Raw genomic sequence first — 24,736 nt, 5'->3', positions numbered from 1 at the left:
TAGGCTCTACTTCGGCTGTCTCGGTCTGAAGTGCTCTTTTCTTTTGTACATATTTGATCGCTGTAGGCTCTACTTCGGCTGTCTCGGTCTGAAGTGCTCTTTTCTTTTGTACATATTTGATCGCTGTAGGCTCTACTTCAGCTGTGCATATAAATTCTAGTATTCAACAAGCTTGTGAGAGATGATTATGTTTACTCATCTTGCTCGTAGTGTGGGTTGCAGCCCTGTAGGAGCGCCGCACTAGCGCGGACCTCGGCATTTGCTTCCCCCCAGATTTACGGCAATTCATCACGAGCTATGACCTCCAAACCGTACCCGCGTCAACAAATCTGGCCTCCTCAACCTTTTAAAGGTGTCATTTGAATTCACTCTTCCTTACTCGTACTTGACTAAGCCGTCCGTCTTCTCGACAGACGCGATATCGTCATGTCTTCCCGATATTTCCGACTGGATGAGCACAAGGTGGAAGCCTCGCACATCCGCAACTTCCCTAGAGCAATTTCAACGCATGAAAACGATACTCTGTATCTTTCTGTCAAGCAGTATACCCCGCTCGACAATCTCAGCCCAAAAGATGGAGATATCACCATCATCGGGGCACATGCTAATGGATTCCCAAAGGTATGGCCATATGGCGCTCCAGAGCAGGGGCTAGTACCACCGCACTCTCACAAGCCCATTCGTTGACAATCGCCTGTCTGGCTTTTAGCGCCCATGCGATGACTGGAAGATTCAGGGATTTACGTGGACAACAGTACTGACTTTGACAGGAACTATACGAACCACTCTGGGATGAACTTCTGCAAAGGAGTCAAGGTTTCGGTTTCAAGATTCGAAGTATATGGATTGCAGATGCAGCCTACCAAGGCCATAGCGGTGTAATAAACGAAGACACACTGGGAAACGATCGTAGGTTATCCCAATCCCATCTTCAAAGAAGCTCGACTCATGCAATCCAGCATCATGGCTCGATCATAGTCGCGACCTCCTGCACATGGTCAACACCTTCGCACGCCATATGCCACGTCCTCTGATCGGCGTAGGCCACTCCATGGGCGGTGCACAACTCGCCCATCTCGCATTCCTGCATCCGCGCCTCTTCGAAACCTTAGTCCTCATTGACCCTGTGATCCAAGGCAGAGTCTCTATCATCGGCAACGTGAGTCCCGCGTTCGCCAGCGCGAAGAGACGCGACCTCTGGCCCTCGCGCGCCGAAGCAGCAAAAAGCTTCAAGAAGAACAGGTTCTACCAAACCTGGGATCCACGAGTCCTGGACCGTTGGATCGAGCACGGCCTCCGCGACACCCCCACGAAGCTGTACCCGGATGCGAAGGAAGGCCAAGTCACACTAACAACGACCAAGCACCAAGAAGTCATGTCGTTCCTGCGGCCCAACTTCCGAAACTCCGGCGGCGAGACAGAACCAGATTCTGCGGACTTCACATTGACAAATCCAAAGCTGAATCGGAGGACGCACCCTGATATCACGCCGGACGTGCAGCCGCAAGAGCCGTTTTATAGGGGCGAAAGCACGATTGTATTCAACCATTTACCCGCTCTCAGACCTTCGGTCTTGTATATCTTTGGGGGTAAATCGTTCCTGACCAACGACGCCATCATCGAGGAGAAGTTGGCGATAACGGGATCTGGTGTTGGAGGCAGTGGTGGCAGAGCGGAGGGCAGGGTCGACAGCGTTCTGTTGCATGACGCGGGCCACTTGATACCGATGGAGAAGGTTGTGGAGACTGCAGAGCATGTTGGGAAATGGATTGGGAAGGAGATGGTGAGGTATCGGGATTGGGAACAGAAGACAAAGGAGGAATGGGGCAGCAAGAAAGGTGTTGAGAGGAGCGTGCTGAGCAAGAGGTTCGTGGATGAAATGAATGGCTTGATGGCGAGGGCGAGGGCGGAGTCAAAGCTTTGATTCTCTTTCTTTTTGCATCACACATGCGTCTGGGAGCACGACTGCTCAGTGGGAAAGCTATTTGTAAGCGCCGACCCACCTGGGAGCTGTCGAGGTACTGATGCCGTCGAAACCATTCTTGCGTTCCATGACCTGTTTGTTCAACTGCTCTTGTCTACCATCACGCACAGCTCCATGCTTCGACTACTTCCCCGACCCCAGAGTTCCTGCTCGGCCACTCCCATCTCGGTCTGCCATCTCGAATCCCACCTTGAGCGCCTGCGAGACCTGTCCCAAGGCAATACCAATGTCAATGCTCAGCTTCTGGACTGCTGGAACGGTGACAAGCATCGTCTCCCGAGAATCTGGCAGGAAGGTGTTACGAGAGCACAGATTAACGAGTGACGATCGTGTGGGTTATCAGGTCCGAGCTTCAGTCCAGATGAAGGTGAAGGTGGAAATGAAGTGAAGTGAAGTGGAGGCAGATGTGGCTCTGCGCGCCTCTGCTCCTGCAGCCTTGTAGGCTTGTAACACTTTTGCAGAGCCACCCTTCCGAGTGCCTCTCAGTCCCAGTATCTGGAAAAGGGATGTGTGCTTGCTTGTGTCCACAAATTTTCCTGCAACATGAGAGCTGAGTGACAGCGACGATGGTATCAGTGGCTTCACTCCTGGACTAAGAAAGCACGAGACGCTGGTTCGAGGGTGTTGTTCAACAGCCGTCTCTAGGTAAACCTGCTTTCAAGACAGGCACGGTGAAGCGGTTGGCGAGACGTCGTTCGACAGATGATTGATGTTGCACGGCGGCCTTATACTGATGGTGTCCATGGTCATATACAAATCCCAGCTTTTAAAACAACCAAGCTCTATGCTAATAATACCTTGCCATGCCATGCATTGGCGCCTACTCCAAATGTACAATCGTAAGGCATGATTCGTCGTGCTCATCAAACACCCTCCTCTTCCCCCTACAAATATCTCCCAACATGCACCTGCTCTGCCTCTTAACAACATCTACCGCCATCCCTTGCGCCCGCCCTGCTGCTTCGCCTGCAACCTAATCTGCGCCTCCTGATCTTGCTGGAACCTCTTCACCTCGCCGCTGTATTTCTCATACTCGCCCGCCCACTTCTGCGCCAGATCCTGCACGTCCTGCACGAAGCCATCGACGCCCCGGTTGTACACCCACAGCCCAACCAACCCCATGCCACCCCACAGCACCAGCCTGAAGACGAGACTGACCCAGAACAGCACGGCACGGTACATCATGTCGAGGATCTTGAAGCTGATGAATAGTGCGGCGACGACAACGAGGATCGAGGCTGCGTCGGGCTGTGTGACTAGGCGTGTGAAGAGTGGCGTGAGGTGTGTTTGCAGCGTACGGAAGATGCCGAAGGCGGTTGTGACGAAGGTGAGGAGCGGCGAGGCGATGGTCGGCGGGAGCAGCCGCGGCAGGAGGGTCACGTAGTCTGTGGGCAGTTAGTCAGCGGGTGGCTACGCAGCCGGTGAGTGTTTGAGGCTACGCACCTTGTATGAAGTCCATGGTGAGGCGTGGGCGTGGGCGCGGGTGACGAGGTGAGGTGAGGTGAGGTGAGGTCAGGTCGTGTGCGGGACGCGGAGACGCGTTCACGCGGGGCGCAAAAGTGTTGCGACGGTGGTTTGCACGTGGAACGGCGCGAAAGCGGCGCGAAGCGGTGAACCGGTCAAGGGAAGTCGAGCGTCAATGCGATGGTGCAGCGATGGGCGACTGCTGAGACGTGCCCTTCAGTCGGTGTGGTTCACGATGCGTCTGTGCGGGCGGTGACGGCTGTCTCGCCACGATCCACACGTCTTTTGTCTGCGCTTCACCTCTCACTGCGTCTGTGGCGCTGGCCTGTGGCGCTGGCCTGTGGCTGGCCCCTTTCTTCCCGCTTAGCCCGTCACGGCGCACCCCCACAAAGCCCCAGCTGGGTGTATCACGACTGCAGGGCATTGCGGGGTGTTCCTGGTTGCTCGAGCGAGCCTATGTGGTGGCTGACTTGCACCGCTTCGTGCGCCTAGCTCGGGCTTTTTCTTTCCCTTTCATGGGAGCGATGTGGGTCGGCACGCATGGCGGGATGCCACTGCTTGGCGATTAGCTTCGAGATCCAAGGGGTGTTCCTACGAGTTGGCGGTGAGGCCTTTTCTAGACGTCTGGCTGCCGGCGCCCCAAAGCACAGGCGCGGAGGAGAACGCCGACATGAAGGTGCGTCCAACATGAGAAGCGGTTCCCATGTGACGATACCTCAACATTGGTCAGGACAAGTGTAACCGTGCGATAATAGCATAGAGTTGTCTTCATTTTGTTCGATTGCTTGTGAGCTCTTGCTCGCAGTCTGTCTGCTACCTAGATATATCTTCCCCTTGCTTGTTGCGTTGCAGCATTTCCACCCCATGGTGTGACCTCGAGTCCACCTGTAATCATCTGCTTCGCACCACGGCGGTACAGAAAGGAAAAGAGGCCGGAGCCTGTGTAGGTGACAAGTGTCTGGTATCACAGTGCAAAACATGTCCAAAACGCCGGATGATAAAGTCATATGCTGTCGTCAAAGTAAAGGTGAAGAACCGACATGTCAAGTGATGACATGAGAGCACGCCGGCCAATGTCGGTCGCAGTGGTCGGTGGCACGGTCGTACAGCGAGGGCCGATAGGGTCGGAGATGCAGGGCTGACAGTCTCTGTGCAACTTTGGAGCGTCAAATTGCCCTGCAGGGAGAGGACCGTCCAGTCGGTAATGATGCTTCTTCCGATGGTTGCTTGTGCTCGTGCCCACAGTCGTCCACGTGGTAGCGCTGCGGAATGCAGCGGGCGTTCAAACCCAGTGTTCGGGTTTCTTCTGGTAGACCTCATGATTCGATTCGAACTCGAATCGGAAGGCGGATGCTTCTGACATAGAAGGCTGGTGGCGGATCAATGATTGCGACTTGCGAGAGCCATACGACCCAGCAAGGAAGTCGCTGTGGGTAGGACTGGGCGAGTAGGGAGTGGGTGGTCGGTCTGCAATGGTAGATGTAACGCTAGACTTCCTTCTTGCTCGCTCTGGTTTGCGTATCGAGTGGGTAGGAGATTGGAGGGGAGGTGGAATATCTTCTGGTGAAGGTGACCGAGGGTGATCGTACAGATCGAGCTCCTTCTCGAACATGGTAGGCGATGTTGCATGACGCACAACTGCCGAGTGCATAGGCCGGATGCCGTACTTCTCGTTGCCCTGTGCATGTTCGTTGGGTCGTCGCCAGGATTCGAAGACGGAGTCGTCCAGAGGCGTGACTGCGCGGAGAGAGAAGCCTCGAACCCTTCTCTTGTTACGCTTCCAGCAGAATAAAACAGCAACAGAGACTCCCGAGAGGACCAATGTGCCCAAGACGGCACCAAGGATGATGTAAAGCTTAGTCTCGTCCATGACGACGATGCAAAGTGGGAGCGATCCTTGGAAGAAAGCAATAGGATGGATGGATGGATGGATAGATGGATGGATGGATGGATGGATGGATATTAGACGCTGACGTAAAGTCACGACAGGAGAGTCAGAGTAGAGTTGAATGACAGGCGGGAAGGTTGGTCAAACAGGTCGACAAAGCAAGCGCTGGTGGCCAGAAGGAAGTCGATCCGAATAAGAATAGAAGGAGTAACAGAGCGGTCAGTCGACCTCGACCATGGTGGATCGCAGGTGCAATCGATAGACTTGGAACGAGGAAACAATCGTCCGACGTAACTACGGATCTGAACCTGGGAGAGCTGATACGGATATAGTATTACTGCGGGACAGGCGGAGGGGCTCAGAAGGCGGAGACCTGGTCATGCGCGTGTGGCTCGCTCCACACGATCCCGGGCAGGCAGTTATGGTATGTGACTAGTCACTAGTGGAGCAGAACGAGGTGGAACAAAGAGTGTTCGTTCGGCAAGAAGCCACGGAGGCGCACCGAGCGAGCAGTGCTGCAGCTTGTAGAGACGGTGAAGCTTGGCTTGGGGCGATATGCAGGTACAGAGCGCAACTACCTGATGGTGGGCTGCAAAGTCTGTCAGTAGGGCAAAGGCTGTGAAGTATCGGTGAGCATGACACTAGGTGGTAGACCATGGACAAGCTAGCCAACTAATTTGGCCTGCCTTGAATTCACCCCGCCGTTGAGATGGTGCACAGTCCACGATAGGCAGTTGCTCCTTACCAGTACCTGAGAGAGACGTGGCGCTGATGAACAGCCAGCGTGCATGTGTTGTTCACCGAGATGCTGAGGCTGGGGCGCGCTCCCATCCGGACACGCTTCGCAGCCCAGCTTCCAAGGACGGTGGCACACTTGCTTTGACGACAGCGCACATGTTCGCGCCATCCCGCAGTCCTCTTCGAGAAGCTCCTTGCTGGTTCGGAGGAGCGGTCCAAACGAGACAAGCAATGTTCGCCTTGGTGGGGCGCACTGGCACCACGTCGATCTGTGAAACACGACCATCGCCCTTTGAGCATGGCGTCACCTACATGACATGGGCTGCTGGATCCAATCCCGTTCGCAAGCGGGCTCTAGGTGCGTGCCGTCGCGATACCTGCTGGGTTAGCTTCAGACAGCAAGGACACACATCCTGGGTGGTGCATGTTCTGGACGAGTGAACACCGGAGACGAGAACACGGCGAGTTTGCGCCATGCAGGGCATCTCATGATGACGAGCCTGGGAGGAGGTCATGACGATGCGAGCCGCCGATACAGCGAGCTGATAACGCGTGCATTGGATCCTAGCTCCAACGGCCTGCTCCTGCAGGAAACCGACTCGAGCACGCGAGCCGCACTGACGAGTTGCTTGGACGACGTTTTGCCAGGTCAGTCTCTGCTTACTCGCAGTTTTGCATGCTTCACTCGGGAGCTATTTCCTGCGTTGGCCAATGGCAATTTCATGTTTCCATGCCGCGTGGGAAAGGAGGCTCAGATGAAACACTTCTGTGAGGGCCTTTCCTTCAGCTCGATGACAATTTCTGTCTAGCAGCAACAGTGACATGAATCCGTCTCGTCGGGCTAATCAAAGAGTATGGCTCTTGGCCTGGATCTGTCCCAGTGCAGCCGTCTTGTAGAACCAATCACCACCTGAGACTCACCCGAGGTTCTGCTTTGCTCAAAAGAGCAATTAATATCATAATCTGACCGTCTTCGGCTTGCTAGAAAGAACCTGGGTGGCACGCAATCAATGTCTTCTTCACTACAAGCCGCGCAATCTCAGATGACCTTCACAGATGCTCGTAAAGAAGAAGAAGCAAAACCAGACACTTCATGGTCCACCCAAGATTTCACCACAGCGCCAACGACGGTCCTGCTCATATCAACGCAAGTGTCAACTGTCTAGGTGAAGCCCGGGCTCTCGGGACCGTACAAAACGAGCATCCACCGGTGACAGAGTCCATCACGGTTTCCTCAGATTCCGAGGTCGACGAGTCGACACGCATTTGCCGCTGCATCCGTCGAGCTTCGTGCAGTCTGTTCCTGGATTTCGACAGGGATAACTTCACCGGCTAATGTGCGTGCCTGCACGTGGACCTGATCGTCAACGCCACGAAGCGAGGTGGCCCACTTCGCAGAGGGGTGGCGCGGGAAAGACAGAAGCCAGACAAGAGGTCCTTCGCGACTCTCATGCAGCCAATGCTATAGTGTGAAAGGGTGCGTTTTGTTTTTGCCTTGAGACAACCGGTTCTCCAGCACCACGAACCGCTGGATACACCAAGAAAGAAGGTGTCAAGCAACGCCACGAACAGCCTGCATGATCGCAACGGATCCAATCAAATCCACCATGTGCCATGCTGCCGCAGCCCGTTTGCAAGATCCGTCATGTATAGCGCGCAATTGCAGTCCACGCCGGTCTTCTCCATTTCCCTCCAGACGTCAAGACTGGGCACAAGCGTGAAGACCCTGACAACATCCAGAACCTCTTCACGCTTTGCAACAGCCGATCATCGTGCATGGCGTTGTGAGCTCGGCATGGCATCGGCTAAAGCGCCAACACACAGTTTGTGCAAACTCGTGTTTTCACCGGTCTCGTTAGACATGCCAGAACTGAAGCTCCACAATCTCGACGCTTATCTCGATGCGCAACCTGCATCACTACGTGCCGCTCTCAATAAGCATTCCAAGTCATGTCATGGCAATCATAGTTGCTGATAATACGGCTCGCCGTGCACTAACGTCGTGTTCATGTTGAGGTCTGGAGGTCTGGAGGTCTGATGGATATGAATCGTAAGTGCTGCTGGCTCTGAGACCAGTGGAGTAGTTCAGAACACTCAATAAAATGTAATTTCAACCGTGAATTACGTACGTCACCGTTCTTTCCTGGCTGTTGACGCAATGTTGGATCGTCGCATCTCAATTACAGTCTTGCGCCGCGCCGCGTCTCATGCGAACACGTGGACGGCCCTCGGCCTGACCCTGAATCGTTCGATACTGCTGGTGGTTGCGTTCATGCAGGTACAGGGCACAACGCATGCAACCATCATTTGACCCGTAGGAGCTTCGTGGATCGCTCCTACACGATGCGTGGTCTTGCATTGTACCATAGCAATAGAGATCATGTCGTAACCTTCAGCGATAAAGAGTGGCCACTTTGATCATCGTCGCCAGCATACACAAAGCCGCAACCATCACTCCAGCCGTGTAGATACTTGCAGAGATCAGGCGAACTGGAACTGCAAACCAAGTCTTCCAAATCGCTGTTTTGAGTTTGTCTAAACGCGATCATCGACAGCAGAGCGTTATCAAACTTTCCCCATCATTACAAAACCTTCCTTTGCTCGCTATCATGTCCCTCACAACGCACAGCTCACCTAGACCACCCAGCAATCGCAGTGTACCTATCCGAACCTCTCGCGAACTCTTCGGTCCTTCCCGTAGGCTTCCACTGTACGTCGTAGCACAGGCAACCCTTCGCCCATTTGTCACGCCCTCCAAACCTTATTCCAGCACCAAGGCTCTAGAAAGGCAGGACAACAAGACACTACCTACAGCACTAGCGCCTCATCGAACCAAATTCGCACTCGAACTCTCTTGCGCCACAGAACCCTCCATGTCGCAATCTGCGATGCAAGTGCGCATGCAGCAACATGTACTTGTAGCGCAAGAACCCTGCTTTCATCACATCGCTTGGCGTTGTTGCGCCCAGCAACAGATCGGGCGCTGATCCGGCAGCCATGATGCGTTGTAGGGCTAGAGTAAGGGTATCTTGCCAGAAAGGATAATTAGCGCACGGTCTACAGCGTTTCGGTGCTTCGCTTCGGCGCTTTGGGAGCGGAAAGCTAAGGGAGGGGTCTCCCGGGCGTGTGGCGTAGATCATGTTGTCGTCTTTGCTCCTCAAGACAAGGGCTGTGGATCGCAACAAAGAGTGACTTTGACACTGAGCGCTGTGCCAATGCCTCACTTGCACTTGGCTATTGGATGAGATGGTCGCCCTTGCTTCGCTTCGGCGACTCCGTGTCTTTTACGTTCGGTAGACTCTTCCGACCCGCTCTCAGATGGCAGCCTCTCAGTCTCGGCTCTTTTGATCTGATCTAGGTAGCTAGCAACAGCACGAGAGTACGCAGTCATGGCATCATGGGCCCCATGTTCAGCTGCTTCCTCGACCATACTTCATCGAGATCTTTGCGCGGGGAGACCAAAGTCCGCGCATCGTGCTCAACGATAACATTCAAGAAACAACCATCGGGCACAGGAGGTCACCTGGCTGCAGCACGGGGTACATCAAAATGAACATTTGTATTTCGCATCGTTGGACTGCGTGAAGATGATATCGTCTGTTCCTGCTGGAATCTTACACCAGCGTTAACTTGACCTTCCTCTTTCCTGTGCTCTCCTCCATCTCGTCCGTGATCCGGACCATGACCTTTTCGAACAGCTCTACACTCCTGTTCAGCTCGCCCTTGATGTTCAGTTGGTAGTTGTCGGCGTCGAACTCGGCATCGGGCTCAGGCGTAGCCAGATCCCTCAGACGAATCAAGCTCTCGATACCAAAGCGCGGCACGAAGACGACAAACCCATTCGAAAAGATCTTCATGATGAAACCTTCTTCCTCGAGATCCTTGCCCTTGAGCGCTTGGCCGACGTAGTACTCGATCGAGGCACGTCCAGCCATCTGTGCGTTGCGATGACGAACGTTGATATTCTTGCAGACGGCTTCGAGCTTGGCCTTTGAGTGCAGACTGGCGTCAAGCTGTTCGTACTCAATGGCCGCGGCAAGCTGTCGATGCGCCTCGAGATCGGCGTAACGACGGATGGGCGACGTGAAATGAGTGTAAATCTCACTCGCAAGACCGTAATGCCTGAACTCAGGGTATGCTTGTGTCCCCGCGCAAAAGTACTCGGCGGACATCATGCAACGTGTTGCCATAATTCTGACAAGAGTGTTGAAAAATGGGTTGTTCGGGTCCACACATTGGTCGAGAGAGTCTGCTACTGCGCCAGAGCTGTCGCTTCGCAGTTCTAGGCCCTTCTTCACCTTGAGCTGGTTTGCGAGCTCTTCGAAGTTGGACTTGGGTGGCGCAGCGTGACGACGCAACAAAGCGGTCTGCGGAAACGCTTCGTAGTTCCTTGCTGCGACACTGATGTTGGCGAGCAACATGAATTCTTCAACTAGAGAGTTGGTTGCAAGTGACTTCTTGACGTGAACGTCAACTGGATCAGAAGTCTCAGATTCTGACCGTACCTTAACTTCGGGGGAAGCAAGGTTCAGTGCTCCAGCATCCATTCGTTTTTGCTTCAACTTCTGAGACAGCATCAACAGTGTTCGCATCCCGGTTGTGAGCTCATCCTGTTGAGATGCATCGTCGATACGTAGCTGTGCCTGTTCGTAGCTGAAGGCTTCCCTCGATCGAATCACGGACTTGGTGAAATGAGAGTTGATGATGTCAGCGTTCTCGTTGACCTCCCAGATAACGGAGAATGCATATCGCTCGACGTATGGCTTCAGGGAGCAGAGATCTGTTCCAAGCAGCATCGGCAACATGTCGATACGCTTGTCAACAAGATAGACCGTTGTACCACGTTGGCTAGCCTCTTTGTCCATGGCATTGTTTGGCTTGACGAAGTGCGACACGTCAGCAATGTGCACGCCGACCTCGAAATTGCCGTTGGGTAGCTTCCTTGCGTGCAACGCGTCGTCGATGTCGACACAACCGGGAGGGTCAATGCTGCAGACGATTAGATCACGCAGATCTCTTCGTCCTTTCCAGCCTGGATCTTCTGTGCTCGCGGGTACCTTCCAATCATGGCCTTCAGCAGGCAGGCAGTCTAGTACTGTCTTAGGGAACGGCTTGTACTGTACGTCCCACTCCAACAAGAGAGCTTCCGTCTCAGCACCCTTAGACTCGAGCTCGCCCAACGAGCGCACAAAGTGGCCAACGGGATATCTCGAGTCCTTCTCCCAAGAGTCGATGGTTGCGAGAATACGCTGACCGAGAAGCTCTCCAGCCTGGCGGGTGCGTATTCTGATCTTTGGGACGCGCTTGTCCATTGGTACGAGGAAAACCGTCTGTTGCTGCCTACTCGTTTTTGCCGTCGAACGCACAGAGTCGCGGTCAATGTGTCCTACGTACTGCCGCCAGTTACGCTTGATGATACCCACAACACGTGCTGTTGGTTGCGCTTTGCCTTCAGTGCTTTGCCCATGTGCACGCTTGACCTCCTCTTGCAGCGCTCGCTTCTCCCTCTCATTCACGACGTTCTCGCCTTCTTCTTGCTCGGCGTTGTCATTCTTGGCTACCGTGTCTTCCTCGACGATCTTTGTTGAGGGTGCCTTCCACTGGTCCTGTGGTAATACTTCCACAACTACGACGTCGCCAGAAACTGCTCGGTTGCTGTTCTCGCGGCCTAGGATGATAAGGGACTTTTCGAATGCAGGAACATTCACCGAGCCCTCCAAGTAGTTGTACTGTGAGACGTTGAATATTCCCTGATGCATGGTACCGGCTTTTACACCAGTCATCATCTTCGATATCGAGAAGTGATCTGGGTAGAACACCTCGGGCTTTTTCGAGCGGACTTCTCTCTGCTCTTGTGCAGCACTGATCATGTCGAGCAGCTCGTCGGCGTTTTCAAGACCAGACACAAAGTCAGACAACGTCATGCCAGGGACGCTCTCTGCCTTCGCCTTGCGCAAATTGTCCCTGTCATCAGTAATCATGACCACGGTTGGCACACGCTTTTGCTTCTTGCTTCGTGCAGTCACCGCTTCAGTGATGTGCTGGTTGTACCACTGTACTGCTACACGAACAGCTCGATCATTGCGATCATTGATACTCTCTCCTTGATCGCGCGGGACGTGGGTCTCCTGGCGGAACTCGTTGAAGAAGACATAAAAGCGCTTCCCCTCGTTCTTCGTCAGGGCAATCAAACGGTGGTACAGTGGTAGCGACCGGTTCTTGACTTCTTCAAGTACAGTCTGAAGTACTATGACATCATGAAATGCTGTTTCGACTTCGAACAAATCCATTCCTGTAAGAAATGCATTGGTATCGGGCACTAGGTACTGTCCGTTCGGAAAGTTCTTCGATCCAGCTGGTGTATCTGAAAGTACGAATGGGGCAACTGCTCAGCATTAGCCCTACCCTTGCATGCGAATTCACCAAACCTACCCTTCTTCGAGTAATCTGTCGGCGCGATTTCCAGGCACTCTCTGCACAGATTCGAAGAGCATGGGATGTCTTGTCGCAGATACAGCTCCCTCACAATCTTCTGGACCTTGCCACTCTTCGTTGAGCGCACGTAAACCTTACTTGACAGGTTGGCATGACCGCGATCGGCGGCAGTCGACCTCTTCAGGCTGAAGTACTCCATGGTTTCGAACGTGACTGTGTCGAAATCACGGCGTTGCTGTTGCCGAATGGTCGCTTGTTCGAAAAAGTGCAGCTTCGTGCCAAGACATCGAAGTCGCCCAGCTAGGCTCGAAAGGGCAAGCTCCAGAATGACGTTGCAGGAGCTTGGTAGGCTCGCGATAGACGAGGCACAACATCCCATCCTCGACGCTCCTCCACAGCACTCCGACCGCGATCTTTGCTGTTTGCTCGCAGTGTAATCTCACGATGTCGTCGCTAGACCCACCGACGTATCTCACCTCGATCCAGAACAACATTCGCGCACGGCCAATATCATGGGAAGGCGCAGTGCGGGCCAAGACGATCACCGACGAAGACCTGAAAAAGATCAAGTCAATCGACAAAGTGCGCAAGGAGCAGCGCAAGCAGACAATTGAGTCCGACGTGAACAGCTTTGTCACGCTATTGTTGGGCGGTGATGGGTCGCAGAGCATCTTCGAGGCCGCAGCGAAACGCCAGGACATCATTCATTACATGCTGGTGTTGCTAGGGGACATCATTGATGGTATGAGGCCTTCATGCACTCGAGGCACCTCGAATGGATCACTGACACCTATGTAGACATTCCTGCACTTACGTCAGCCCTCGTCCAGCATCCAGCACCATTCAAGCCATTTCTGCCGCTTCTGAAAGCCTCCTCGAACAACGAAGACCCTGTACCGCTGCTCACCTCCTCAGTCCTTTCTGGCCTAATCTCTCACGCCGTAGTAACCTCATCGAAAGACACCACACAACTCGACCAAGCGCTCCCGCAGCTTTACACCTACCTTTCGACACTGGCAAAGGCTTCGGACGCTGGGCTTCAGGACATTGCTGTACGAGAATCCTCCGCAGTACTTCGTAGTTCGAAGGCGAGGCATTTGTTCTGGAAGCAAAGGAAGGAGACCCTTGATCCATTGTTTGACATCCTGCGCTCAGCAGTAGGATCGAGCAATGACCGGGAATCAACTTTGTACAGTGGCGGTGGCAGCATTCGTAGCGCTGGAGACAGCGGCCTGTCTGGTGGTGTAGGACTGCAGCTCCTCTACCATATCCTACTTGTCATCTGGCAGCTCAGCTTCGAGGGCGAGCTTGTTGGTAACGGCCTTCAAGAGTGCGTTGTATCTAGAGTAGAGTGTGAGACAATTTTTGCTAACAGACTTCAGTGAACACGACATTGTCCTTCTTTACACAGGTCTCCTACGAGTCTCGCCCAAAGAAAAGACTACTCGTCTCCTTCTTTCCACTCTTGTCAATCTTCTTACCACGAACCGTCAGACACTGTTGCCCACAGCTGTCCTTGCTCGTCTGCCAGCCCTGCTCAACAGCCTGAAGTCGCGCCATTTGACTGATGAAGATGCGCTCGAGGATCACAAGACTCTCACAGAGCTTCTCGAAGAGTACACCAAAACACAGACCACCTTCGACGAGTATGCTGCAGAGCTACAGTCTGGTCATCTCCGCTGGTCGCCACCGCATCGCAACCCCACTTTCTGGCGTGATAACGCTCGCCGTATCCTAGACGAGAATAAGGGTGAGTTGCCCAGGAAGCTTGCGGAAATCCTCTCCAAGAGCTGGGAAAATGATAAGCAGGTGTTGGCCATTGGCTGCAACGACGTTGCATGCTTGGTCAAGGAGGTACCCGAGAAGAGGCAACAATTGGAGAAGTTAGGCCTCAAGGGTAGAGTTATGGAGCTTATGCAGGAAGCGGACGAGAGCGTGAGATGGGAAAGCTTGAGGGCCGTTGGTGAATGGCTTAGGTACAGCTTCGAGTCGAAGAGCGAGCTGCCTTTGAGATAAGACGAGAAGATTACCGAGTCGTTTAGTCCCCTTTGAAGCGCTGTCGCCTTTTCTGTCAGTATACATGGCAAGGCCAGGTCAGCTCTTGGCCACATAGACCGTGCTTGCATCACATTATATACATTGACGGCTGGTAAAACTTTCGTTATTGTCGTTTGCGAGCATGTGAAGTCCACCTGTTGGAGTCTCTTTGCTTCTCGTATCGACGTCTATTGAGGCTCGGTGTGCTTACATTTCCAGCTCAACCCTCACAGTAGCCTCTATGCCATCAATCCACGTCCCAATCGATCTTGTGCCTGGTGTGATCTCAACCTCTCGCATCATTCTACTTGTGGTTGCTTCATCTTCACTATCCTCAGAATCCCAGTCCTCTTCTTCCACTTCAGCCATTGTCCTTCTCGCTGGCATCCAATCGCCGGTTTCCCAGATAAGTTTGCAACCCGTTGGTACGACACCGAACAGCTTACCCACGACACCGAGGACCGTATACGCCGTGCAGCTCATTGGTATCTCAGCCTCACATGCTTTTGATCTATCGTTTGCCAGGTAGAAGTTGATGCGTAGCAGCCGCGCAGCAAGTGAGTTTGGATTGACCGCATTCTTGCTCCGCTTGATATCTGGCTCCCCGTACTCTTCACAGAGCAATTTGTATCTTGGATGACTGCTCAGGATTTCTTCTCGTAGCTTCTCTGGTGCAAACTGCACTTCCTTCACTATGAGCGAAAGGTAGTATGACTCGGCGTTGAGCCGCTCTTTGTCGCTTATGGGACTGTGATTCAATGTCTTGAGGTTGCCGAGTCGCGCCACTGTGAGCATATACCCATCGTCTGCGGTGAGAGAACGGCCGTCCGGCGCTTGGAGGGCTTCGTAGAGTGGGTTGTGAGACACGCGAAGACTGGTAAGGCCTGGGAAGGTGTGCTCCAACTGCTCGATGAAAGACCAGGTTGTTATTTCGTTGAAGGAGAGATCAACTTCTTTGAGTGAGTCGCGAAAGTTTGGTGGCGGTATGCCAATTTCGGTAATTTTATTTGACTTCAAGACGAGGCGTCGAAGATTCGGTATCTTGGTTAGTGGTTCGAGGACGGATAGGGACGGGAAGAGGTTATCTTCCAACGTCAGGTCGGTAATTGTTGGGTTCAAGAGGTGTGGTGTTAAGCTTGAGTAGAAGTTGCTGGATGCTGAGAATGTGGTGAGGGCTTGGAACTGGTGCGTGATGTTGACGAGCTCTTCCCATGGGAGCAGATCTTCTTCCAGCTTCAAAGTTGTGATGTTGGCGAAAACCCGGAGGCAACGATCGAGTTCGACCTCTGTTAACGATGTATCTCTGAACCGTGTTCCGTCGACTCTCAGAACCCTCAGTCGGTTCAATTGCTCGCAAATTGCAGCAATTTCTCTCCACTCTTCGAATAGGTTCCGACTGAGATCCAGCTCGTATGTCTTTGGGCACGCATCTTTGATGTCTGTCGCGCCTTGTGGCCATTCCAGCTCTTCTTTGGCTCTCGCACTTGGCCTCACCTCCGGCCTCCACATCCTTAAGCCATCCAAGATCACGAATTTGAGCTCCTCCAATTGAGCAAGCTGTTTTCTGATCTTGTCAAAGCCCACCTCTTCTGCGACCTTACCGTTGAATCGTATCGGCTGACTCAACTTCGCGGCTGGGTCCTTCCTTGCCTTGGCATTATCACCTTCTTTCATAACAAACACTACTTTTACGCTGGGATCCTCAAAGTCATCGTCTGCATACTTTGCTTTTAGTGCCTCCACAAATGAACGTGGTTGATCAGGCTTGCGAGTTGGTCTGATAAAAGAACCTGCTGGCGCATGTCTTCTGAGGCCTAGCTGCAATCAGCTACTGATGCAATTTTCAACTGAAGATGACCGTATTACAGTCAAAGTATTTGTGGCCATTATGCTCGCCACAGTTCTTTCCACGGGTTGGATCGTCCCACTCTACACCCAACCACTCTCCTTTGGTGCCCTCGACTGCGCCGCGAAATCGAACGGTGCAGAGTTGGCCATCGAAGGAGAGTCTCTTTCCAATGTAGATATCTGTCGCCATAAATCTGACCGCTCGGCTCTTGAGCTTGGATGTCGGGTACAGGACGGTACTTCCGATGCGACTACAGCCTCTCTGGATGCTAACTCGTTGCTGCTTTAAATTCGCAATCCGGACGTGGTCAAGCACGGTCTATGCACATGTGAGAAGTCGGGATGAACTTGTGCTTGCCTCCAGATCGCGGCTTACGTAACGACACTAGCGCCGTTCCTGATCGCGGCGGCGCTTTTACAATTTGTGGGCTTCACATCAACTTGAACGCGCAGCAGTACGCCACTCACACTAAAGCTTTGCGACTCCACCAGAAGCTCGGAATCGCGTCGATCTAAACACAAAGACGCATACCATCTCGACTACGTGCAAGCATGGATTATCAGGTACGCTCTTCCAGTTACTGGTAGTGAACGGAAGTCGCTAACCTGTACAGAATCGAGCAGGTTCCAAATTTGGTGGTGGTGGTGTCGCCTCAAGCTCAGCGACAAACGCCGACCGACGAGAACGTCTCCGAAAGCTTGCGCTTGAAACCATCGACCTCGACAAGGACCCTTACTTCTTTAAGAATCATGTCGGAAGCTTCGAATGCCGTCTATGTCTCACAGTACACCAGAACGATGGATCATATCTAGCCCATACACAAGGAAGGAAGCATCAGACAAACTTGGCGCGACGTGCTGCGAAAGAGCAGCGTGAAGGAAAGAAGGATGATGCAGGACAGCAGGGTCTACTCGCTGGTGTGCAAGTTAAGAAGAACGTCATCAAGATTGGCCGACCTGGGTACCGGATAACGAAAGTTCGCGATCCTATTACCCGTCAGAATGGACTCTTGTTCCAATTCCAATTCCCAGATATTACGCCAGACACCATCCCGCGGGTCCGATTCATGAGCGCATACGAGCAGAAGATGGAAGAGCCCGACCCAAACTACCAGTATTTCATTGTAGCCGGAGAGCCCTACGAGACAGTTGCGGTCAAACTGCAAGCACGCGAGGTGGACCGCCGGGAAGGCAAGTTCTGGACTTGGTTCGACGACGATAACAAGGAGTTCTGGTGTCAACTGCTCTTCAAGACCGAGCGCGACGAACGATTCAGCGCTGTTCCTGGATTGGCACCAGGTCGCAAGTAAGCGTCCTCTATGGTGCAGCTTTACTCTACAAGTCTTCCTGCGTCTCGCGTACAGAGAGGGTCGCGGACCTGGATAACTTCTCAGCTCTCTCAAATATTGTTCACGTCTTTATTGAAGGGATGGCATGGCGTTTAATCGGTGGCGTTTATTACAGCAAATATGTTCAGGAGACTAACAGGATGTTTTGGACTGTAGGTAGTCCCAGCTTCGAATGTACCAACACAAGAGCGTGATCTGACATGGCAGATCCGCACCGCACTCTTTTCGGCGTGCGCGTAAACACAGGAGGCGTGCAATAGTGTGAGCTTAGCACGGAGGCCTCGAGATGTGTAGACTGGCTGCCTCATTCGTGTCAAGCTGAGGCCTCGGGCCCTGTGGGCTAACTCTGCGAACAGAACCTCTGGACTTGCGCCAATTAAAGTTGGGTTCTTATCGTTCTCAGATCTTAGGAAACTCGACCAGCAAACTTGGATTGGATACCTCCAAACGCCCAGAGCATACTCTCTTGCTTTCCTACGGCCTGCTACTACCGGCCATGGTCATCTGATACCATTACATAGCGCCATACTCCGCCTCAAGCCTCGACAGAGTCCATTGCGTCTCCCCTACCTCTCACATGATTGTTCTGTGACTGGTCAGGGCGAAGGCTCGACTGCTGATTCGTCACCATCAACTGCAACGTACAGTGGCCTTGTCGGAGCCTTGCTGCGACATATCAAACCTGCTCATCTCAACACACCCTCTTCTGGACCACGCTCGAGCCTAGCATGACCGGTATGAATAGGGTAGTACAATCCGGAGTGATGGGCGATGAGGCAGCGGTTTCCATGGCAGTCACATTTTGCAGGCTGCTCGACCTTTGTACGATATTCCCTGTTGAGTTACTTGTCATTTCCTATTTCCGCACACCGTCTCGAGGGATCCGCAGATCTGCCATGGTCTTTCTTTGGCCTTGCACCCATTTCTAGCGCTCCAGATGGCGTGACTCTCGCACTGTCATGGAACACCTGGAACATTTACAAGCATACGCCTGTTCGGTTCTCGTGCTGCGGAGTGCCATTGCGCAGAACACACTCGACTCCCACGCCATGATAACTTTGTGGAGATAAGCGGCTATGCAGAACACTTCACCGCTAGAGTTGTACAACCCAAAGGAATCGCCACTTGGCCATTCAGCCAAACGGAAAACGACCACGTCCCGAGCACGAACAATATCACTGCCTACGGATAATCCACTTGTGAAGTGAGACATCTGGCACTGAACCTATTCCTCGGGAACTTGAAACGAGGCTTTCTATCAAATCACAGCGGAGTCTCATGTCCATGCATACTTGGCTTCTCGCCATGATTTCTTCCCGAGGAGTCGAAGTGGGGTAGTTTGCCTGTCTAACCTTGATTGAGTTGCGGGCTCCAGGGTAAAGTGGAGTGGAATCATATGATCAATCAAGTACACATCCCAGCCGGTCCATAGCGTCGCGCCAAGAGATGGACGAGAATCCGGCTTTGACCCTGCACACAATCGTCTCAACGGTCTGCTTCTTCTGCACCTACTGACGCGTCAACGCCGCGCTCAACAAGGGTGACGACACCAAATACAACGCAAAGGAACGGATGAATCAGCGTTCCGTGTTCGTCTGGGTACGCGTGTGGAAACGATGGCGACTTTGCTGCCATCTTGGACTGTCTCGCCGCTGAAGCGTCAATCGACCAGCATGAGATTGGCTCTACAGAGACTGACTACAGGAACCTAGCAAGTGAGTAACGGAAGCTGGAGAAAAGTGGACTCATGTTATGGACCGGATCTTGTGACAATGGTCATTGTCTCGTCACGTCTCTGCACCAAAACAGCATCTCTTGCGTGCAGAAGACTTGATTATTTGCAAACAATCGGGCCGCTGTGTTGCTTTTTGACCATGTCTCGTCGAGGAACGAAATGAAACGTAAATCCTCCTTGTCCGGTTAGATCTAGACGGTTACCGAACGCTCCGAGAAGACACCTGACAGGCTCGTTGTCTGAGACATTTCAAACACTGCTGCACAGCCAGGGCGGACGTTTGGAAGACAAATGGACGCACTAGAGATGCACAAGAAACGGGCAAGCGTCACGTTTGGTGTCATCCACGGTAGGCAATTCGGGGGTCCAAGCAGGTCTGTTTACTCAAACAAAAGGGCAAGCATTTTCTCCGCGTCTCAGCAATGGTCACGGAGAAGTTGCTTGTTTGCTTTTTCATGACTTGTATCGTCTGTAGATGCACAGACAAACGTCAAAAAGCGACAGACGGCGTGAAAGACGGCCATGGCGTTTCAAGCCCCGCTAGGGTACAGTGGCGCGAGCTACGGAAGGGATGCGAGATACAGGCAAGGTATGACGGCAAGATCGATGGGAGCACGGGCAAGTCAAGGGTATCGATGTACGCCCTTGTCGACGGCGAGCGGGGCGTCCTTGTGGAACGGATCGTCCAGTCTGACCAAAGCTTCTGTCCACATGAATTCCATCGCTCGAGGGCAGTTCTTCACTGGTCAGCCTAGCCAGAGAGTAGGGAGACGGGTCCGGAGTGACGGAATTGCATCTGCCACAAGCTGACAGAGAGCCGGTAACAGGCTGAAGACGAGCGCCGCTGCGGGTCTCCAGGCGCGTAGCAGACGTCCTACCTGGTAGAGTGTGAGCCATGTGCTCGCCGATCCGCACAGCTCCTCAGACGAAGCCGCGGTCCATGCGAGCAGGAAAGCGTCTTGCACTATGCACTCTCCAGTCGAGCCTAGGGCGGTCTATCCAGGCCACATGTAATAAGTGATACTGCCTCTTCCGGCTGTTGCGGCAAGCATAAGCGGGCAGCTCGACTGTTGCGGGCAGGGGGAGTCATCAGACAACACGGGACGAATGGATAGACCGGGGGATGGTGAATGCATGACGACGGCCGCTTATGCACGTCCCAGTTTTGTCTGTCTTGGGCAGCTGCAGGACCTTGGAGGCTAGCAATCAATGATTTGGCAGGAAGCCTGCTGACATGTCCGCATTGCTCCATCAGCAGCGTTGGTGCTTGTGAGTGGTGGAGGAAGGGCAAAGTGGCCATGAAGGCTGCCTTTGGTCGCCCGTTCCGTGCAGGGCTCCGCGATAGGCAGCTCAGACGGGCAAGGTGGCTAGGTGCTGAGGAGCGCTCATGAGCGCTGAGGGGCGCTGAAGAGGCGTGTTTTTGGTTCGCGTCGGCCCATGGGCTTGGCGGCAGTAGGGGACATATCAAGATCCAAGCTAGCGGTCGCAATCGCGGACTGGCCGCGGTTAGTGTTGATTTCGAAGCTGCCGTGTTGCAGGCGCTGCAAGTAATCCGGCCGTGAGAGACACAATGCATGGAAGAGGGTCCGAGACAGGCGTGGAGCGTGTGGCTTTTCACGGCGACGCGCTCAAGCCGCTGCCTCTGCCTCTGCCTGTACCGCTGCCTCTGCCTGTGCCTCTGCCTCACGCCTGCTCGTTCCCGCCGCGGAGCAGACTAGCGCCTTCACATCCAGTGCAGGGTGCAGGGTGCAGGGTGCAGGGTGGAGAGTGAAGAGTGCAGAGTGGAGAGTGAAGAGTGAAGAGTGCAGAGTGGAGAGTGAAGAGTGCAGAGTGCAGAGTGCAGAGTGAAGAGTGAATGCACGCCGGCCGGCTAGCAGCAGCTCGCAACTGATGCCGAGTGGGAGCGTGTAGCCGCGCCCACAACAGACAGCAGTGCTTGACTGCTCTTGGTCTTGCCGCCGTCGTGGATCAGACAAGCTGTCACTTGGCTGGGACGGGGACCTTCACTGCGCGCGCGGCCATCCCAGTTCCAAACCCTTACAGCGGCAAGCAGCAGCCTACACCCTCCACCCTGGGCGCCCGTCGTGCATTGCCTGCGCTCACGTGGCTGCATGAATCGGTGCGCAGTGCGGGCAGCATCGCCAGGTGCCTTATAGTGTCAGAGTGCTCGGGCGCTCCATCCGTCTCACTCGTCCTACTCGTCGTCCACTCGCTTGCCTGCTGCCTCCCGCCGTACGCTGCCACAGACAAGACCTGCCTCGCGTACCGGCGGCGATCCGCCCGCGATTCGTCATCTCCATCGTCGCACCCGCCCAGACGTCTGCCTCTACCTGCCTAGCTGCCGCCGCACACACCTTGCATCGCGCAGCCTTCTTGCACCGCCGTGACTGCCCTCCACCTACTGGCTGCTGCCGGCTGTTCCTCCCCAGCACTCCCAGCACTCCCCAGCACACCAGCACACCTGGTCCACCTGGTCTGGTCTGGTCTGGTCTGGCTCTGCTTTGCCCTACCTGGCCTACCTGGCCTACCTGGCCTACCTGGCCTACCTGGTCTACCTGGTCTACCTGGCCTACCTGGTCTGCGCGCACGAACTGCAGTTCACCTGAGCGCTCCTCTTACCCAGCTAGCTGATCCTGCCGTCGGTGCTTCCCTCTGCCTTCTGTGCTTGGCTGCTCGTCCCGCGCTTTCCTCGGGACCGTGCAGGCGCATCCACAACGACACCAACCCCAACACTACCACCACCACCACCACCACCACCACCCACATATGCCCATCCCGTCGCGCCCGTCTGTCGCGAGCCGTCACTGCGCCAGCCTTGCGCGCCCTAGCACCCGCCCGCCGTGCGCCAATTAAGGGCCTCACTGTGATTGCAAGCAGCTCCTTCCGCGCCGCCTGCACCCTCGGTTGCTCTTGCGCCGCCTTGGAATGTACTCGGCGCATCCCGTCCACACCATGTCAAATGGTAGCATTGGGAACGGCGTCATGGACCTCCAAGGGACCATTGATCCGTCTGCCCTCAACTCAGCAGGTACGAAACACACGCCTTGTTCCTGTTACTGTCACCGTCACTGTCACCGTCACTGTCACCGTAACCATCACCGTCCCCGTCACCATCACCGTCACCATCACCGTCACCGTCACCATCACCGTCACCATCACCGTCACTGTCACTGTCACTGTCACTGGCGCGCGTGTGCGCGCGTTACATCCGCCGCAGCCTTCCGCAGAGCCATTGATGGAGTCGCTAACGCGCCCTCTAGGAGTCCTCGCTGGCCCGCAGGGCGTTGCGCAGCAACAGTCCAAGGGCTTGAAGCGCAGTCGCTCGCCAGACAACAGCTACGGTGACGCGCAGCATGGCGACCCCGCCGATGCGGACGAGACCGGGAAACCACGAAAGCGCGGCCGTCCACCCAAGTCCGCAAAGGCCGCGTTTGCTGGGAGCCCCACCCGTGGATCGCTGCCTCCGCCTACGCCTACGCACGCCGGCGTCGCGCCCCCCGTGCAGACGCCGCGGCTGCAGACCTCGCCGCTGCCCCAGACTTCTCCCACGCATGCATCACCCTCTGCCAAATCGACGCCTACGAAGCCTGCCGTCCTCAAGGCTTTGCCGACGGTGCGCGATCACACCACCGACCAGCTGAACCCCGAAGGCGACGAGTACATACCCCGCGAGATCGACGAAGCTGGAGAACGCAAAGTCACACAAACCGGCCATCCCCTCGAAAACCGCGAGTACCGTTGCCGCACCTTCTTCGTACCCCACCGCGGCGACAAGCTGTTCATGCTTGCGACCGAGTGCGCACGCGTTCTTGGTTACCGTGATTCGTACCTGCTGTTCAACAAGAACAGGTCTTTGTTCAAGATCATCGCCACGCAAGCTGAAAAGGACGATCTGATCCACCAGGAGATTCTGCCCTACTCGTACCGCTCTCGACAAATTGCAATAGTAACAGCGAGGTCCATGTTCAGGCAGTTTGGAAGCAGGCTAATCGTGAACGGAAGAAGAGTACGGGACGACTACTGGGAAAGCAAGGCCCGTAAGCAGGGCTTCACGGAGGAAGACGCTGCAGGAGAGAAGCGGCCTGGTGCAGCAAAGGCGAGAGAAGCTGCTGCTGCCGAAGCCAACCACGCCAGCGCCATGGCTTTTGCCCACCCAGGAGCGTTTGCAGGTGCGAACGCTGATTACCTCGGTGCTGCATCCAACCCTCTGCAACCCTTTGGTGGCCTGACGCCAGCACCAGGCACTATGCCGATCGGGGGTTTGGAGCCATACAACCAACCCACGACGACTGATCTGCAACCTCGAGATTACAGCAGTGTACAGCGACCGCGCCATGAACTTGCAGGTGCGCCGTACCAGGACGCTACGAGGCCCTCTCCTTCGGGCGAGATTCTCAACCAAGCTGCACAGACAGCTGAGATCAACAAGCAGTTCGAGCAACAACGTAAGAACCGCAAGCAGTACTTGGACGATCTCTGGAACCGACCGCATGAGCCGCCTGCGCAGCCAGAACGTCCAACCACGGCAGACGCTGGTCAGGTACCGCAAGTTTCGCAAGCTGTGCAGTCACCTCGCATGCTTTCGACCAGCGTTAGCATACCTGGCAATCAGTACGGCATGACAGCCCAGACGCCACAAAGACCGGGCCAAGGCATGGGTGCGCAGTCTTACCGCCCGCAATCCCTGCCGCAAAACAACATGGTCCCCTCCCCCATGGCACAGCAGCACACCCCACTGCCGAACCAAATGCACCGCCGTCCACCAAGCCTAGGTCTACCACAGGGCATGCCGCCAGGGATGGGCCCAAACGGTATGCTCCCAGGCGTTCAGAATCCAGGTCAGGGTTACGCTCCCTCCCACATGTGGCAGGGTGGTCCGCCTCAGCCGTCGCCTCTCTCCCAACAACACAACATGCAGCAATATGCTCAAAGGCCGCCACCACAGCAGTCACCACACCCGCAGCAGTCTCCTATGCATGCATCACCACAAATGCATCACGCCCAGAGTAGTGGTTCGATGCATGGCACCCCCGTCCAGCAATATCAGACGATGAACGCGATGGGAGGGAATGGATTTCCCAGTATGGATCAGAACCCTTACCAGCCTAGCCCGAGCCCACACCAGTTCATGCAACATCAAAGCGGTGCTGGCCAACAGCCCAGCATGTACGGTATGAGTCAGCCTCAGTCTCAGCAAGGATGGCAGTCCTACTAGGAGAAGTTGCCAGACCAAACAGCAACCCCGCAGCACTCGTTGG

At 54.5% G+C, this 24,736-nt stretch overlaps 8 protein-coding genes across 8 annotated transcripts, besides 11 other annotated features; 4 read left to right on the top strand and 4 right to left on the bottom strand.

The window, feature by feature from the left end:
• Nucleotides 1–426: 426 nt before the first annotated feature.
• On the top strand, nt 427–1,924 carry EKO05_0001448 (uncharacterized protein; the record flags this gene model as incomplete). The annotated part of the gene is made up of 3 exons (XM_038937335.1): nt 427–621; nt 771–909; nt 960–1,924. 3 exons carry the CDS (start codon nt 427–429, stop codon nt 1,922–1,924), a joined length of 1,299 nt encoding a protein of 432 aa, XP_038802205.1.
• Nucleotides 1,925–2,346: 422 nt separating this feature from the next.
• Nucleotides 2,347–2,384: a tandem repeat.
• A 530-nt stretch (nt 2,385–2,914) lies between these two features.
• Nucleotides 2,915–3,443, bottom strand: EKO05_0001447 (uncharacterized protein; the record flags this gene model as incomplete). Its single annotated transcript, XM_038937535.1, has 2 exons — nt 2,915–3,369; nt 3,428–3,443. The coding sequence occupies 2 exons, from the start codon at nt 3,441–3,443 to the stop codon at nt 2,915–2,917; spliced, it is 471 nt and encodes a 156-aa protein (XP_038802204.1).
• Nucleotides 3,444–3,472: 29 nt separating this feature from the next.
• Nucleotides 3,473–3,502: a tandem repeat.
• Nucleotides 3,503–3,763: 261 nt separating this feature from the next.
• Nucleotides 3,764–3,797: a tandem repeat.
• Nucleotides 3,798–4,730: 933 nt separating this feature from the next.
• Nucleotides 4,731–5,318, bottom strand: EKO05_0001446 (uncharacterized protein; the record flags this gene model as incomplete). The annotated part of the gene is made up of 1 exon (XM_038944976.1): nt 4,731–5,318. One exon carries the CDS (start codon nt 5,316–5,318, stop codon nt 4,731–4,733), a length of 588 nt encoding a protein of 195 aa, XP_038802203.1.
• A 43-nt stretch (nt 5,319–5,361) lies between these two features.
• Nucleotides 5,362–5,409: a tandem repeat.
• A 4,279-nt stretch (nt 5,410–9,688) lies between these two features.
• Nucleotides 9,689–12,708, bottom strand: EKO05_0001445 (exosome catalytic subunit dis3; the record flags this gene model as incomplete). Its single annotated transcript, XM_038937314.1, has 2 exons — nt 9,689–12,459; nt 12,507–12,708. 2 exons carry the CDS (start codon nt 12,706–12,708, stop codon nt 9,689–9,691), a joined length of 2,973 nt encoding a protein of 990 aa, XP_038802202.1.
• Nucleotides 12,709–12,953: 245 nt separating this feature from the next.
• EKO05_0001444 (H(+)-transporting V1 sector ATPase subunit H) lies at nt 12,954–14,525 on the top strand (the record flags this gene model as incomplete). The annotated part of the gene is made up of 3 exons (XM_038937515.1): nt 12,954–13,251; nt 13,308–13,839; nt 13,892–14,525. The coding sequence occupies 3 exons, from the start codon at nt 12,954–12,956 to the stop codon at nt 14,523–14,525; spliced, it is 1,464 nt and encodes a 487-aa protein (XP_038802201.1).
• A 228-nt stretch (nt 14,526–14,753) lies between these two features.
• On the bottom strand, nt 14,754–16,584 carry EKO05_0001443 (uncharacterized protein; the record flags this gene model as incomplete). Its single annotated transcript, XM_038937542.1, has 2 exons — nt 14,754–16,360; nt 16,413–16,584. The coding sequence occupies 2 exons, from the start codon at nt 16,582–16,584 to the stop codon at nt 14,754–14,756; spliced, it is 1,779 nt and encodes a 592-aa protein (XP_038802200.1).
• A 362-nt stretch (nt 16,585–16,946) lies between these two features.
• EKO05_0001442 (CWF complex protein sap62) lies at nt 16,947–17,704 on the top strand (the record flags this gene model as incomplete). Its single annotated transcript, XM_038937392.1, has 2 exons — nt 16,947–16,958; nt 17,009–17,704. The coding sequence occupies 2 exons, from the start codon at nt 16,947–16,949 to the stop codon at nt 17,702–17,704; spliced, it is 708 nt and encodes a 235-aa protein (XP_038802199.1).
• A 3,410-nt stretch (nt 17,705–21,114) lies between these two features.
• Nucleotides 21,115–21,163: a tandem repeat.
• A 47-nt stretch (nt 21,164–21,210) lies between these two features.
• Nucleotides 21,211–21,241: a tandem repeat.
• Nucleotide 21,242: 1 nt separating this feature from the next.
• Nucleotides 21,243–21,334: a tandem repeat.
• A 614-nt stretch (nt 21,335–21,948) lies between these two features.
• Nucleotides 21,949–21,977: a tandem repeat.
• Nucleotides 21,978–21,983: 6 nt separating this feature from the next.
• Nucleotides 21,984–22,055: a tandem repeat.
• A 157-nt stretch (nt 22,056–22,212) lies between these two features.
• Nucleotides 22,213–22,239: a tandem repeat.
• Nucleotides 22,240–22,430: 191 nt separating this feature from the next.
• On the top strand, nt 22,431–24,693 carry EKO05_0001441 (uncharacterized protein; the record flags this gene model as incomplete). Its single annotated transcript, XM_059635671.1, has 2 exons — nt 22,431–22,506; nt 22,739–24,693. The coding sequence occupies 2 exons, from the start codon at nt 22,431–22,433 to the stop codon at nt 24,691–24,693; spliced, it is 2,031 nt and encodes a 676-aa protein (XP_059491654.1).
• Nucleotides 22,537–22,661: a tandem repeat.
• Nucleotides 24,694–24,736: the final 43 nt, after the last annotated feature.

The sequence above is a fragment of the Ascochyta rabiei genome, chromosome 2, assembly GCF_004011695.2.
Source record: "Ascochyta rabiei chromosome 2, complete sequence".
Taxonomy (NCBI): domain Eukaryota; kingdom Fungi; phylum Ascomycota; class Dothideomycetes; order Pleosporales; family Didymellaceae; genus Ascochyta; species Ascochyta rabiei.
This window is presented reverse-complemented; position numbering and strand designations above follow the sequence as displayed.